The 14750-nt window shown below is 37.3% G+C and overlaps 3 protein-coding genes across 3 annotated transcripts in view; 1 reads left to right on the forward strand and 2 right to left on the reverse strand.

Moving 5' to 3' along the window:
- Positions 1-1625: 1625 nt before the first annotated feature.
- LOC122083619 lies at positions 1626-3739 on the forward strand. The gene is made up of 4 exons (XM_042651486.1): positions 1626-2554; positions 2896-2966; positions 3058-3241; positions 3343-3739. Exons 1-4 carry the CDS (start codon positions 2435-2437, stop codon positions 3544-3546), a joined length of 579 nt encoding a protein of 192 aa, XP_042507420.1. The 5' UTR covers positions 1626-2434; the 3' UTR covers positions 3547-3739.
- A 4881-nt stretch (positions 3740-8620) lies between these two features.
- LOC122083913 (chaperone protein dnaJ 8, chloroplastic-like) lies at positions 8621-9744 on the reverse strand. Its single transcript, XM_042651849.1, has 3 exons — positions 9376-9744; positions 9222-9290; positions 8621-9034 (listed from the first exon to the last, which is right to left on the reverse strand). Exons 1-3 carry the CDS (start codon positions 9574-9576, stop codon positions 8846-8848), a joined length of 459 nt encoding a protein of 152 aa, XP_042507783.1. The 5' UTR covers positions 9577-9744; the 3' UTR covers positions 8621-8845.
- A 1740-nt stretch (positions 9745-11484) lies between these two features.
- LOC122083909 (cylicin-2-like) overlaps positions 11485-14750 on the reverse strand; it is a 19288-nt gene continuing 16022 nt past the window's right edge. The window contains exon 3 of the mRNA XM_042651845.1: positions 11485-12619. Coding sequence (XP_042507779.1) covers positions 11648-12619 — 972 coding nt within the window. The 3' untranslated portion in view covers positions 11485-11647. The remainder of the gene's footprint in view (positions 12620-14750) is intronic.

Raw genomic sequence — 14750 nt, forward strand, 5'->3', positions numbered from 1 at the left:
TCATTTTTGTCTTATTATGTTTTCATATTTTTTCAAGTTTTCTTGTGTTTTTGGTAAAAAAAATTTTGGGAAAGCAAAAGAAAATTTCACAATTCCTAAGAGGAATTTTGAATTTGAAAAGGGAAATTTTCTTTTGGGTGAAGATATACCAAGTGCAAAGAAAAATCCTTAACCCAAGGAGAAAAGTACAAAAATGGTACTTTTGGGTGAAGACATACCAAGTACAAAGCCTAATGTATCTCTATTTTAGGTAAACTGATGTATTGGTGGACTATTGGGTGCTCTTCTCCAATGATACAATTAGGGGTGTCAATCGGTTGGGCCGATCTGATTTCGGTCGGGCTTAATTAGGCTTGAAGACTTTCATAAGCTGCACCGTGTCCGCCCATTTAACTAATTGGGCTTAGTTATAAAGGGCATGGTACGCTTTATATTAGGTCAGTCAACCTCAGGCTATAATCGGGCTACCTTAATTGGGCTTTAGTCGGGCTTTAATCGGGCTACAGACATGTTTAATGTTAAACGGGCTTTAACCGGTTTTTAAACATGCCCTCTTTAAAATGTGTTTTTATATTCCAACCCACTCATGCAAGCTCAAAAAAATGACAATACATCAATAAATGATACCAAATATAACCATAATTTAAAATGTGAACATGTCTTTACTTTTTAGTTTTTACTCTTTAATTTGGGGGTAAAATAGTTATTCTACAATCATTAAAGGATCGGGCCAGGCTGGTGCACAAAAGGCCGGTCTCAGTCGGGGGCTCGACGGTCCAAGTAGCAGGACTGAGACCGACCGTTTGTAAACGAGCCAGGCTCAAGCCCGACACGTTTAATAAACGGGCCGAGCCAGGCCGATCTATAAATGGTTGGTCCCGATCGGTTTAATCGGGTCGGGCCACGAATTGACACCCCTAGATACAATAGTACCAAAAGATCTCATTAAAAAAAAAAAAAACCAGAAGATTCTCCTTCATTTTGATTGGAAGAGGAGGGTAATTTCTTACATTAGAGATCATAGAACATAAGATAAAAACACAGTAGATTACATGGGCTTCTCTCTAATTTCTAAATTTACAAATGGCCTAATTTCTAAATTTACAAATGGTTAGAATCCATTTCCACCAAAAAAAAAAAAAAACAAGTGGTTAGAATCCATGAAAAGTTAGATATATTCAGCGCCCAGACTACAGAGGGTATTAGATAGTAGGTGTGTATTAATGGGGAAAGACTGGATGCAATACCTCTCTCTGTAGTCTGCATTCCAAGTTGGTTGAGAAAATATATGATTTTTAAGTTTAACAGAGCTTTTGTAATTAGCTACTTGGGGATATGTGGTTGCATTTGTTTGAGGTCGTACTATAAAAAGGAGAAAAGAATGAAGGAAAGGGACACAATAGCTAAGGTCGGTTTTCATCATTTATGTGGAGGAGAGGACTTTTTGAAAAAAAAATTGGTTAACTTTACAGATAATAAGGAAGCTAACAGCCAAAATTTAGAGATAGAATTGGGAATATGATATATTAATAATTTCTGATAGTCACATTTATTTTTTGGTAAATCTGATAGTCTCATATGCAATAGAAAACTCCATGAAAGAAAGAAAGGAAGATAGAAAGAGAAAGAAGGGGTAAAGAGAAAAACATCAAACATCACATTCACCACCACCACCGATCAGCATCAATGGCAGGTGCACACACACACCATCAAACCCACGCACAGACTTCTAATAAGGTACAAAGCAACACTGTATCTCCTGCTTTTTCTGCACCCTCACGTAGTCACTCACAAGTCACAAACCCTTTCCGTTCTCTCTCTCTCTCTATTCACCAAACCCAAGCAACCATCACCAAAGAAAGAGAAGAAGAGAAGAAACAACAGATCAGCCTCTCCTCATAAAACAGAGTCCACCCATGTAAGACCGTCCCCTCTGTCTCTCTCTCTCTCTCTCATCCCTAATGGCCCAGCTGGACCAAAATTTATGTAGAAGAAAAACAAAAAAGAAGAAAGAAGGAAAGATGGGGAGAAGATGGAAGCAAAGATGTCTTCAAACCTATTGTAACCAAACCACCTTAAAAGTTACTTTCCTAGATATACCCTTCTGCAACCCCCCAAAATTCTATCTTCATCACAGCCCAAAAAAATTTATTTCCGATTTATGTGGGCTTTTCTTGTTGTTGTCTCGGTCAGAGTTTCAGAGAGAGAAAAGGGGAATCCTTGCTTGTTCCTCTATATCTCTCTCTTCCTTCTTTTACTTTTATTTTCTCCTGTTATTATTATTCCTCTCTCTTACCCTCTCCTTAATCCCCATCTCTTATCTGTCTGCATTTAATTGATTGAAATTATCTTATTCCCTTCGAGTCGTCGTTTCTTTTCTTCTTCTGGTGGGTTTGCGACTCTTGTTTGCTTTTCTTTCTCTGCGTGAGATGTCATGTTGAAGAAGATGAAAAGGGTTGCGATGGATTCTTCTCCTTCTTACATGGTTGATGAAGAGGCTCGAGCCAGATTCAAGCATCAGAGTCTTATGCAGGATTACCAAGATTTGTTCAAGGTAAGATCGTTTGTCTAGATTTGTATCTGTTTAAATCTTGGCTTTGGTTCAGATCTGTTAAAAATCTAGGATTTCATCCTGATTTCTTAAAGTTTTATTTATTTTTAATGATTCTTCTAGGGTTTTTTTTTTCTTCTAGGTATTCTTGTTTAATCTTGCTAGATTTCTGTGGATTGTGTTGAGTCATTGATTTACTTCATTATGTAATCATATATATTTGTTAACATCTCTGCAACACTTGGGAGGTCTTAAAAAAAAATTTGAATTTATGTTTTGAGCTTTAGTTACAGAACTCCCCAATGTTTTAGAGCCTTAGTTTCCTAATATTGATCCATTAACAGGACATGGAGACCTTAAAGAATCAGCTGCAGATATCAAAACAGAAAAGATCAGCTCTCAGAGCTGAAGTCCGGTATTTTTCAATTTTTCTCTTTTTGATGGAAATTTTAAATCTTGGGTGTAGTTAATTGTGATTTTCTAAACACTTAGTTCTCTCACATCAGATTCTTGAGGCAGAGATATAAACATCTAGTAGCAGTCCAATCGCCAATCAACCCAACTGAGCCAGACCCTCATAGACTTATGAATCCTGAAATCCGAGGGGAACCACTTGCAGAGAAAAGGAGTTACAGAGAAAAGGAAGCCTCATTACCCAACCATTCGGTTTTTGATTTGAACCAGGTTTCGGTAAGCATTTAGAAACTCTGATATTGAGCAATCAAGAATCTGTTAAACGATAGGATTTGAAGTTCTTAATGAATTTATGATTTTTTTATGTTGTGATGCAGAGAGGTGAAGATGATGATGAATTTCAGGTCTTGGAACAAGTGAGAATGGAGAAGAAGCTGAAGAACCATTTGGTGCCCATGGGTGGAGGAGATGAACAGACAACTGATCTAAACTTACCCATTTTTAGAGATATTGGAAATGGGTCTAGTCGAGGAGGGAAGAGGAAGATTACATGGTCAGATCAGGTTGCTTTGAGGGCATAGATGGCCTCCTGTGTTAGCTGATTAGCCCTCCAATGGTTAACCATCATCATAACGAGAGTTTTCCATTTTTTTGTTTTCCTCTTGTAATTTGTATAGGGAAAAGAATGAAATTTTATAGGTCTAATGTTTATAGATGGAATTTGATGAAACAAGTCTATTCTAATCAATTTCAGAAATTGTTCATCTCCTGGCATACTATCATCCTCCTCTGTATGTGAAAGTGTAGCATAGAAGCAAAACAGGTGTTGGAATTGTTGTTGGTTACCATTCACTTGCCTCCCCTTCCTGAGGAAAGGAAGTTGTTTTCCAGTATAATTTTTCTTTAGAACATCAATTTGCTGTGAGTTTATACATTACTAGAAGGATTTTAGTTCTAATGTGTATGCTTTGCTTTATTCTTGTATGTATTGTGTTGCTATTTGAAATTCAAGTAGTGAAGACTCGTGATTTGCTTGGACAGGAAACTCAGCTAAAGAACAATTCCCCACTAGGGACTTAAAACTGTTTAGATGTTTCTTTTTCTTAGTGGAATTCTATGGAACAACACCCACTAACCTTGATTCATTTGTTGCCTATGGCTGGAGGAGATGAACATTAAACTTACGCATCTAAACTTGCCTGTTTATAGAGATCTAGGAAGTGGGTCTAGTCGGGCAGGGAAGAAGATTAAGTTGTTAAATCTGGTGGCTTTGAGTGCTTAGATAGCCCTTCTGTCTTGGCCGATTGGCCATTTTGGTCTGGCCCTGAAATGTAACAATCATGATTTGTTAGAGTTCTCCATGTTTTGTTTAGTGAAAGAATGAAATTTTATAGGTCTAATTTTTATCTATGGAATTTGATGAAACAGTTATATTCTAATCAAAATTCAGAAATTGTTCATCTCCTTGGCTTACTATCATTCTCTGTATGTGGAAGTGAAGTTTCTTCTCAGTATAATTTTTCTGTAGAACATCAAATTAGCTGTGAGTTTTTACATATTATTAGAAGAATTTTAGGTTTAATCTGTATGCTTTCCTTTGTTCTTGTATTTATTGTGTTTCTATTTGAAATTCAAACAGTGGAGGCTTGTGATTTGCTTGGACAGGAAACTCAGCAAAGGAACAATTCCCCACTAAGGAACTACTGTTAGATGTTCTTTTTCTTAGTGGAATTCTATGGAACACCCACCACCCACTAACCATGATTTATGACTTCCCTTGAATTCACTTTCTAGGTGGAAAGTGTGGAGATACAGTGGGTGCTGTTTCCAATTAACCATATAATCTGTTCCTTTAGTCTCTTTTGCCTGCGAAATTTTAGGATCAGTGGTTTACTTACCAGACTTATGGGTTCCAAATGAGGTGGTAAGATTTGAAGGAACATGGCATGAGAGGTTTCTTGGAAGCTAAGAAATTGTACTTTTGGTTCTGCTAGACCTAAATGTGTATCTTCCACTCAGCTATCGAAAGTCAGGAAGGTTACCTTTTACACTCACTGATCATTTGATCGTATACATAATTGAATATCATGAGTTGGTAAGAACTTTCTTTTGTTATTGGTTTTGGATATCATCAAATTATCTAAAAATTTAACTGGAATGGTGGAATCATGGTTCTAGCTATCTGAGATTAATACCTGACTGATCTGGATCGGGTATCAGTATTGGAACAGGGATAAAATCATTAAAATATATATGACCAATTGATGGATCTGGATCGATATGGCCAATTCAGGATCAATGGCGGAATCAATGGATCACATTTCTCATTAGGGAGGAAGATTGTCACCTAATCATGCAACCATATGTTCACACATATGGGTGGCAAAAATACTACCTTGTTTTATGGTTGGGTGCTTGTGCACTCCCCTGTTGATTCCAACGCTGATGTAGTGACCACACAATCAGGTAAGGATCCCAGCCTTTCCAATTGATCTCCAAAACCATTTTGAGATCAACCATGATGCTCTCAAATCTCCATTTTTGACCATTTCCCCAACTCCACTTATTTTAGTAAAATAGTAGAAAGTCAATAAAAGTTACCTCTAAAGCTAGATCTTCAAATCTTTTAAATTAAAAATAATAAAAAATAAAAAATAAAAAAACCTGTGAAAGTAATTTGCCTTTTCTTTCTAAAAATTGTTTCCATCGTTTCATCTGATTCCGGCCAATTTTCAACTAATTCCAAATGATTCTGTTTCAATTCGAATCTGGATCCACTTTTTTCTTATCGGTTTTCAATATATCATCTAATGAAGAAATTTTGGTTACCTGGAAGTAGCATTCTTTGCATGGATTAAAATTTGAATTTTGAAATGGGGAATCAATGGATCATATGTTCGATTAATTCCCAAAATCTGTTTTGGAATCAACCATGATGCGGCACTTAAAGTGCACAAATCCTCTGCGGTGAGTGATGAAATGCAGTGATCATCGAACAGTTGAGGGTATCCGGGTCCTCCCAACTATTGGTGTGAAAATCATTAGCAGTCGCTGCATCGGTGCAGTGAGCATCCGATGGCTGGGAGCCCTTTGAGACGTGTGCCCTGATGCTCTCTGTCTTCCGATGCTCACCGCACCACACCGATCGCTGCAAACGATGTAGACTCCAACAATTAAATGCTCACTGCACCTCACCGCTCACCACAGAGCATGGTTTCAAGTATCGGTAATGTATTGGCCTTATCATACCGGTATTAGCTGAGACCGATACCGATATCAATACCTGACTGATCCAGATCGATTATCCGTATCGTTTCAAGGGTAAAACAGTAAAAAATGTATATTGTTTTTTAAACAAGGGAAATGGTGACTTTCTCACTGATCCAAATCAGTACCATAGCGGTATTGACTGAGACCGATACCTAATTACTTGCCAGAGTATCCAGAGTCCGGACTAGCAATTAAATCTCTATTTTTAACCATTTCACCACTCCCATTCTTTAAGCAAGTAAAAGAGTAGAAGATCATTTAAAAAAAAAAGAGAGTAGAAAATCAACAAAAATTACCTCTGTAAGCTACATCTACAAATCTTTCAAATAGAAAAACCTCCAAAAATGTCAAAAATCTGTGAAAGTCTTCGCCTTTTCTTTCTAATTTTTCTTTTAATATATGATTTCAATTGATTCTGCCCAATTTTCAACTAATTCCAAATGATTCTGATCCAATTCGAATCGGATCAATAGAGAATTAGAGACTGATCTTGCATTCAAGTCCAGGTTTTAAAACTCATGTGAGAGGACATAAGAAAGAATCTTTACTTTGGCGTCGTAGGAATCTTTTTTGTTTAATTATTTTATGAGATTTTTTAAAATATTATTATACAAAAAGAGGTATCCATTTTAAAATCCAGGATTTTGTTTTATTAAGATAATGATGGTATTTGGATCATTGGTGCTTTTGGTATCGATGGAGGATTCTAACCCCAACATATCATATGGTTGAATTCTTTCCCTCACTCGATCATGTTCAAATGTAATAATATCTCGTTTTTTATATACATGCAGTAGTCATGAATCTTACCTTAGTACTATAGGTGCACATGGACGTTTATGGAAATGCATGCTAACATATGGGAGGATATTTTAAACTACATAATGCTATATGAATGACAAAAGGCTAATGCAAATCATTTATATCTAACGGTTAGAATTGCAAAATTATCATTCCATGTGGCATAATAGAGATAAGTGATTTTGGTAAATTTACGAAAGTTGGGACTCTCAAGTATTTTATTGGGTTCAAATCCTTTGTTGTGAGCAATGAGCAGCAGCAAGGATCCAATGGGTGGGAGCGCCCCGGTATGCACTCCAGCATTGGATCCTCATTGTCGCTCACTATAGTGTATGCATGAGATATGTAAACATGTGCCACTAATTAGGTTTATTTAAAAGAGGGAGAGAAGAACACTACCCGGTTGTGGGGTGGCAAAATGACCACCCTGCTCCCCATTGTTGGGTGCCTGGGTGTATTCTTCCATTAGTCCTTGCATCCGCACAGGGGTCACATGACCAGGTAATGTTTCTTGTCTCTCCATTAAAAGAGATTCAACTTATTCTTCTACATTAGATTTAACAATAAATTTTAAACGCAAAATACACCATCTGAAATGAACAAAGGTGCTAATCTCACTTTGCTGTTAGGTTTTGGTGGCCAGGTCTGGGCTGTGATAAGGCAGGGCTGGGGCATTCAGCTTCAGGTCAGGTGGGGTTGGGGTTGGGGGTGGGGGCTAGGGCTGGGCAATTGATTTCTTGGACCAAGCCTGGGGTATCATAAGAAGGAAAAAATATACATGGCCGTTCGGATTTTCAATTTTTTCAGTGATTCGCTTGGGTTGTGTTTGTTTGCATGGTTTCGTGGATAAAGGGGTGGAAAATGAGGCAGTCTCCATGAACAATGGTATTCCATGGCTTGTTTGGATCACTGGGTGAGAATTGACTACAAGAACAAGTCCAAAAATCCTCTCTCAGCCTCAATGTGCTAGTTGTTCATCCCATATCCTACCCTTCCTCACAAAGGTGAAATTTTTATAGGAATGCTAGGTAGACAAGTAAAAGTTCGTTTGCCATTGGTACCATGTGATTGCATCAAGGAGAAATATTTTTTGTCTTTTTTGAAGAATAGAAATAAAATGATGACCCAAGAATTCAATCAAATGATCACTTCATCAACAGATATACGTGAAATGGAAAATTTTCCCTTAATTAAAGGTTACACCTACCATGAGAGCTGATTAATGACATTCAATGCTTCCCAAAATCTATGGAGAAAGTTTCCTTCGCTTCCAAGGAAACACCTATCCATTTAGAATCATTATTTTCCCTCTTCCCTACCACCTACCTTACCACCATCACCACCAAAAAAAAAATTAAAAAAAAAAAAAAAAAAAGGAAAAAAAGGCAATAGATATATGGGTACTCTATGAACCCCAATGACCCATATATTACAATATTAAGTCCTTCGATATATCCATTATTAATTATCTCCAAAATAATGAATAATCATTATTTAATGGTGACCTATCTGACACAGATTCATTAGAGAAATATTTCAAAAATATAAAGGGTAAAAAATTAAAATCAATAATTACGAAGGGAATATGAAAATTTATATTTTTATTTATTGAGCAACTGTAATTTCTGAAGAATCTCTTTGATTCCAAAGAGAGAAGCCTCAAAAATTTGGCTTTTATCAGAAAATGTAAATCTAATCTCAATATGTACAAGGTTATAACAAGTTCAGCAACTATAAACAACAATATGGACGGTAGAGATTCTCTATGATGAGCGTGGGAAGCATCAAAGAGTATGGAAGAGGATCCGATTAAATATAAGGGTTGATGTGAGAAGAGTAATCACGAATCCCTGCACCTTCCCATCCCATCCATTCTTCCCACATATCCCAATCAGGGTCGCACATCCCTCTCATTGGCTCATCTGCATCGTTATAATCGTACGATGCATATTGATCGACTGTGTTCGTTTCTTCTCCCCTCAAGTAGCTCATCACCATCTGCAAACCAAGCCAAATCAAATTAAATGAAATCAAACCCATAAATAATCGAATCATTCTGAAGAGATTATTGTATTCGGTCCTCTCCAATCACTTTATGTATTAAGCTGCGTGCATTAATTAGAGGAAATCTCAAAAAAAAAAAACGAATCCCAAAAGATTACATATCTTAATATCAAATGCTTACATCGTAGGCTTCGTTAATGCTGTGGAATTGAACACTGCAGTTGTTTCCTTTGCACACATCAGGATGATACTGAAAATGGATTGAGATCAATCAGAGAAGAAACCCATATGAAAAAGAGAGAAATTTAGGAGAAAAAGGAGCAGAAGAAACGAACCTGTAAAGCGAGCTGGCGAAAGGCCTTCTTGACCTCGCTTTCAGAAGCACCAGGTTTGATTCTAAGCTTTCTATATTGATCAGTTAAGCTAGCTGTAGAAGCAATACAAGAAACATTCATCTTCTTCCCCTTTCTGTTCTTCGGGAAGCTTCTCTGAGTCCATGAGGACCTACCATTCACCAACCCAACAGCCATAGCCATCTTGTGAAGGAAGCAGAACCCAATAAATCAAGGAAACAGGTCACCAACCCAAACCCTATTGCATCTCAATCTCAATCTCAATCTCTGTATAAGAGTTCTCCGAAGCAGCAAGCAGGACCCCAGAAATCAAATTCTTCAAAAATATAATCCCTATAAAAATAGGAGAGGGAACCTCCTATGGTCCCAATCCCAATAACGGATAAGGATAAAGCAGAGAAGGCAAACGTTTCGGAGACAAGTTGGACTTGTCAATGATACTGATTGATTGGTGATTAACATGTCTATATTCAAAATCACAGAGAAGCAAAACAAGCTTGGAGCCAATTTTGATGGTGAAAGATAAGGGGTAGGTTAGGTTTGGGAAGGGCTGACGTGTCATGGAGTCAGGTGAGGTGATGATGTCAGATCCCTTTCCCACTTATCCAATCTTATCCACTTCCGTTTTCTGATTTTCTCCTACTTTCAAGATGTGGGGTTGTTGAGAACAAATTGGAGCCAGCCATTCAATCTAACACTTGGCAGTCTTATAGACCGACAGATGGATGCACCTGGTTTATTGCCTTGAAACTCGATGAAGCCCAGAAAACTGACATTAGGACAAAATAACGGTTTGATTCGATTGGGAGTAAAAAAGTTTAGATAAACCAAAATCAATGATTCAATAAATAATACTGATTCTATTAGATTAATATATTTTTTTTTTTGTTTACGCAGATTTTTTTTTTTTAAATCTAAATAGTTTATTGTATTGAATTATTTAGTGTTATATGTTTCTTTTTAATAATTGTATGATTACAGCTGTTTATATGTTATAATTTTTTATTTAAAATAGTTAATTGTCTTTTTAATTTTTTTGTGAAATTTATTTATTCTCACAAGGAATGGCTTCTGTTCATTGGTTTTAAATGGTTCAATTCAATTTAAATCGTTTAGTTAAATAATCTCAATTTTGAAATAAAAAAGAATAAAATTAAACAGTTTCAGGGTTTTGGTATAAATAATTTAGTTCAATTTCGACAAACAACTTTAGTTTACTTATTTAGAATCAGAGTGATTTAAATCAAATGGTTTTAACCATATTTATAACTTTTTCTTTTTCTGATCTTACTCTTAAATCAAGACCCATACTCGATCTAGGACTGGCCTGGTGGTCGATACCAAAACCCCAGTCCCAGCATTTCACATTTGTTATTATAGGGTATCAATTAAAAATCGAAACAGAAAACCGATTCTTTAAAACCGAACTAAATTGAATCAAGGTAAATCGATTCAATTTTGATTTCAAAGTTGAAATCTTTTCTAAGTTCAGTTCGATTTCGATTTTGACTAAAACCATTAAACTGAACTAAATTAATTATTTTTAAACAGAATAAAGTATATATATCAAATTACATCCCTTTTCTTACAAAATAAAAAAATTACATCCCTTTTATATATAATAAGGATTTATTATTATTATTATTATTTAATGAAGATGTAAATAATTATATGATCAATGCCAATCAAGGTCAGCCCGGCTCAGTCCTGAGGATGGGTCAGGGTAAAAAATCGTTAGCCCTGAGTCACGGTGGCCTGGCCCAGCTGAACGGGGGCTTATAGGGTTGTGATGGGGTTTTAAAAAACCCGACCCAAACCAACCTTGTTTCATCCATTGGTTTGTAGCAGTTGATGCACAATTATGAACGACGAAAAACATTTTGTGGTTGTTAAAATAGATTGCCAACCCGGTAATCAACTCGGTGACTCGGCCAAGTTGATATGGTGACTCTTCTTATGACTGCCATGGCTGATGAACAAGGGGTATTAAAATAATTCAAGTGGCAATAGTGTGTTAGTGAGACGGACCCATCTAAATTCTCAGGTTAAATAGGCATTTGGTGCGTGGCTGGGTAAAGACGAGGCAGGCAGTAAAGCGAACCACTAGAACACTAAATAAGCCAGAACAAAGGAAGTTGTGCTACAAGGGGGGATCACCTAGTACTACATTTAATAACTAACAAAGAGGACTGCTCAATAGATCATTGGTCCCACTCCAGATAACCAAGTTCTCTTTCAGACTTTCACTACTTACCTAAAGCTGGGATGACACACAAGATGGGCCTGAACCATCCATGTCTCCTTCAGCTGATTCATCTTCTTTTGCATCACCTGCCTCCTTTTTATCAGCTGATTCATCTTCTTTTGGATCACCTGCCTCCTTTTTATCAGCTGATTCATCTTCTTTTGCATCACCTGCCTCCTTTTTATCAGCTGATTCATCTTCTTTTGCATCACCTGCCTCATTTTTATCAGCTGATTCGTCTTCTTTCGCATTTCCTGCCTCCTTCGTATCAGCCTCTACCACTCCCTCTACTTCCCCATCTAATTTTTCTGTCTCCCCATTTGCCTCCTTGGCCTCAGTGTCTACATTTTTGGGCTTGTCATGAGTAGACTCTGATGAGGTATTTGTGCCTGGGATAGATCCATTTTCTTTCTTCAGTTTCTCCAACAGGGATACATGCTTCCTCCCCTTCTGGTGAGAGGCCATAACAGCCCGGCCGTGAGTACCCACCTGACACATCTCACACCAAAATTTGAACTTTCTCTTTAAAGCTTCTGGCTTCTGCTTCTTCTGCACTGGGGACATCCCAGCGTTCTTCAAACCTTCTGTCTTCTGCTTTTTCTGCACTGGTGCATCTCCAGCTTGCTTGACAGGCTGCTGCTTATTACCTTCTTGTTTCTTTCCCTTCTTTGGATTGTTGGTGGTATTTGCAGTCTTAGTTGGCTTATCAGTTCCCTTTGTTGATGAAGTCGAGCCACCAGTGTTCTTGCTAATTGTCTTACTTGCCAGAAGGGCAGCTTCCTTGGACTTGTGCTTTCTCCCTTGGACATGATCATTCAGACCCTTCTCACTTGTTGCACTTACTTGACAGAGAGCGCAACTCCACTCCTGGGGTTTCTTCTTTGAACCGGCTGAAGGAAGCAGACCAGCAATTGCTATGGCTGATTGTGGTTCCACAACTTTCCTTTTCATTCCAGCGAGAATAGAACTTGTAGGCTTTGCCTGCAGTAGGAAATAAAAAACAACCCATAATTGCAAAAGAATGGATTCATTAGGCTGCTACTAAATTTCAAATATGATTCAATCCCAGGTCACATATACAATATACAATGCAGTCATCCACCATGTCTGTCAGCTTCCCTCTGAACAGCCGTTGAGATTTCTATTTCTATTTAAATAGAAAAATGATTAGCAAACAGCCTCTTTCTGCCACATCAAAGAACTGTTAAGAAGAAAATAAGATGGCAATCCTACAAACATGTCCAGATACAATGCAATGGGCATCAAGGTATGACCCCTTTTCACTTAAACAGCCAATCATAAACTGGAAAAGAGCATTGAGAGTATTTTGGCCCATACACCTGGGTAAGTATCTTGCTGAAACACCTTGCATTAAACAAGGTGCATCGATCAAAATAACCCCAGAAAGCTTTATCGCAGTCCGCAACATATACATTGATTGCTTAGAGGCCTTGTATATTTCTTGGGCTCAGGGATGATTCGTTTTTTACCTCTTTTTTTTTTTTTAATTTTCCAGGAAATATTGATATAATATCATACAAGAGTTCAATGGGAACAATTAAATAGTTGATAGAAAAGCTAAATGAAGGCAATACAGTTTGGAAATTAATAAGGAAGACAACTACTGTCTGAAGAAAAATATGACAGATGCTATCCATTCTCCAACTAGAAGCTGAACATAGTCGCATGTCAGACAACCATGTGCCATTCATCACCAATAACAGAAAAAAAAAAAAGGGGAGAAATGAACAGAAAAGCTAGGGGATGGAGCTAATTTTCTGCCTAAATAAATTAAAGAAGTTAGGCAATTCCTGTACCCAGTAGCACTATCTTTTAGACAATATTTGTACATTGACCTTCATCTGTTCAGTAAAATCAGTTGTTCCAGCATGGAAGAGCTCTTAGACCAATAAGTCCCACTAAATTATTTAACAATCATATCAGTAAAACTTTTCATGGACTGCTACACCACATATATCTGGCACTCCAAAACGTATCTAATTGAATGGATGATTAAGATCACCAACCCCAGTCTTCAGTCTACAAAACTTCTATAGTTGAAACCCACAAACCAGATACTTTAAAATGGATAAGAATAAGAAACTCCTGTATAAAATGAGAACAATGCGAATTTTAAGTACTGTAGAATCCAGACTACCATGCGAAATCAACAAAAGAGGGGGGGGGGGGGAAGGTGCTCTATGAAGACAAGAGACCACACATCTATGCTTATTTACTTCCACTTTTTTCCCCTTGCAGAATTAAGTTTCTTTTGTTGGTCCATAAAGACGGGCTGTGGACCACACTTTAAGAGATGGATTTGATATTTAGAATGAAATTGATGGTACTTTGAGAATGGACTAAAGCTAAGGGTTCTTGAACCTCCTTACTGCAGTTTTTGCAACCTTCTTCAAGTACCGGCCACATGTTCAACATTTTTCATCTAATTTCAACTCAATAAATGAGTTTCTCAAAGTTTATGATCAGCAACTACAATAACAGGAATGTTCTCCATCAGTATTGATTCCTTCTCAACAACACGTATAAATAGAATTGATTTCAAACCTCTACAGAGATCTAATACAACAACAGCAACAACACAAACTTTTCCCAACTTAATGGGGTCGGAGCAGAACACAGCTAGATGGGGTCTGCAACCTAGATCCTAACCCTCCAATGTGCTCTATTCAAGGCCATACTCGGGACAAGCATAATGTGTGCACGTCTTCCCTCACTAATTCTCCTATGGTCATTCTTGGACTGCCCTTAGCTCTTTTAAATCATTCTATCTGGATCATATCACTCCTCTTTACTAGTGCATCCAATGGCCTCCGTTGAACATGATCATACCATCTCAAACAACTTTCCTGAAGCTTGTCATAAAATAGGGCAACTCCCAAATCTGCTCTAATATGTTCACCCCTTACCTTATCCTTCCTAGTTTTCCTGCACATCCATCTTGACATTCTCATCTGCACTCATAGCTTATCAATATGCCGCTTCCTAACGGCACAACATTCTATCAAGGGTTTATGTACAAAGAACGGGAAAACCCTAATGGGTTGTATCCGAAGACATGGAAAGGAATGTTTTTATATCAGCAACATAAGCC

Source organism: Macadamia integrifolia, chromosome 7 (assembly GCF_013358625.1).
Source record: "Macadamia integrifolia cultivar HAES 741 chromosome 7, SCU_Mint_v3, whole genome shotgun sequence".
In the NCBI taxonomy this organism is placed as follows: domain Eukaryota; kingdom Viridiplantae; phylum Streptophyta; class Magnoliopsida; order Proteales; family Proteaceae; genus Macadamia; species Macadamia integrifolia.

What these genes read in the sequence shown, in the direction of transcription:
- LOC122083619 (XM_042651486.1), top strand. Translation starts at nt 2,435, where the DNA reads ATGTTGAAGAAGATGAAAAGGGTTGCGATGGATTCTTCTCCTTCTTAC. An exon ending in ATTACCAAGATTTGTTCAAG is followed by an intron (nt 2,555 to 2,895) that starts GTAAGATCGTTT and finishes ATCCATTAACAG; the next exon opens with GACATGGAGACCTTAAAGAA. An exon ending in TTGATTTGAACCAGGTTTCG is followed by an intron (nt 3,242 to 3,342) that starts GTAAGCATTTAG and finishes GTTGTGATGCAG; the next exon opens with AGAGGTGAAGATGATGATGA.
- LOC122083913 (XM_042651849.1), bottom strand. Translation starts at nt 9,576, where the DNA reads ATGGCTATGGCTGTTGGGTTGGTGAATGGTAGGTCCTCATGGACTCAG. An exon ending in TTCGCCAGCTCGCTTTACAG is followed by an intron (nt 9,291 to 9,375) that starts GTTCGTTTCTTC and finishes ATCCATTTTCAG; the next exon opens with TATCATCCTGATGTGTGCAA. An exon ending in GCATTAACGAAGCCTACGAT is followed by an intron (nt 9,035 to 9,221) that starts GTAAGCATTTGA and finishes CTTGGTTTGCAG; the next exon opens with ATGGTGATGAGCTACTTGAG.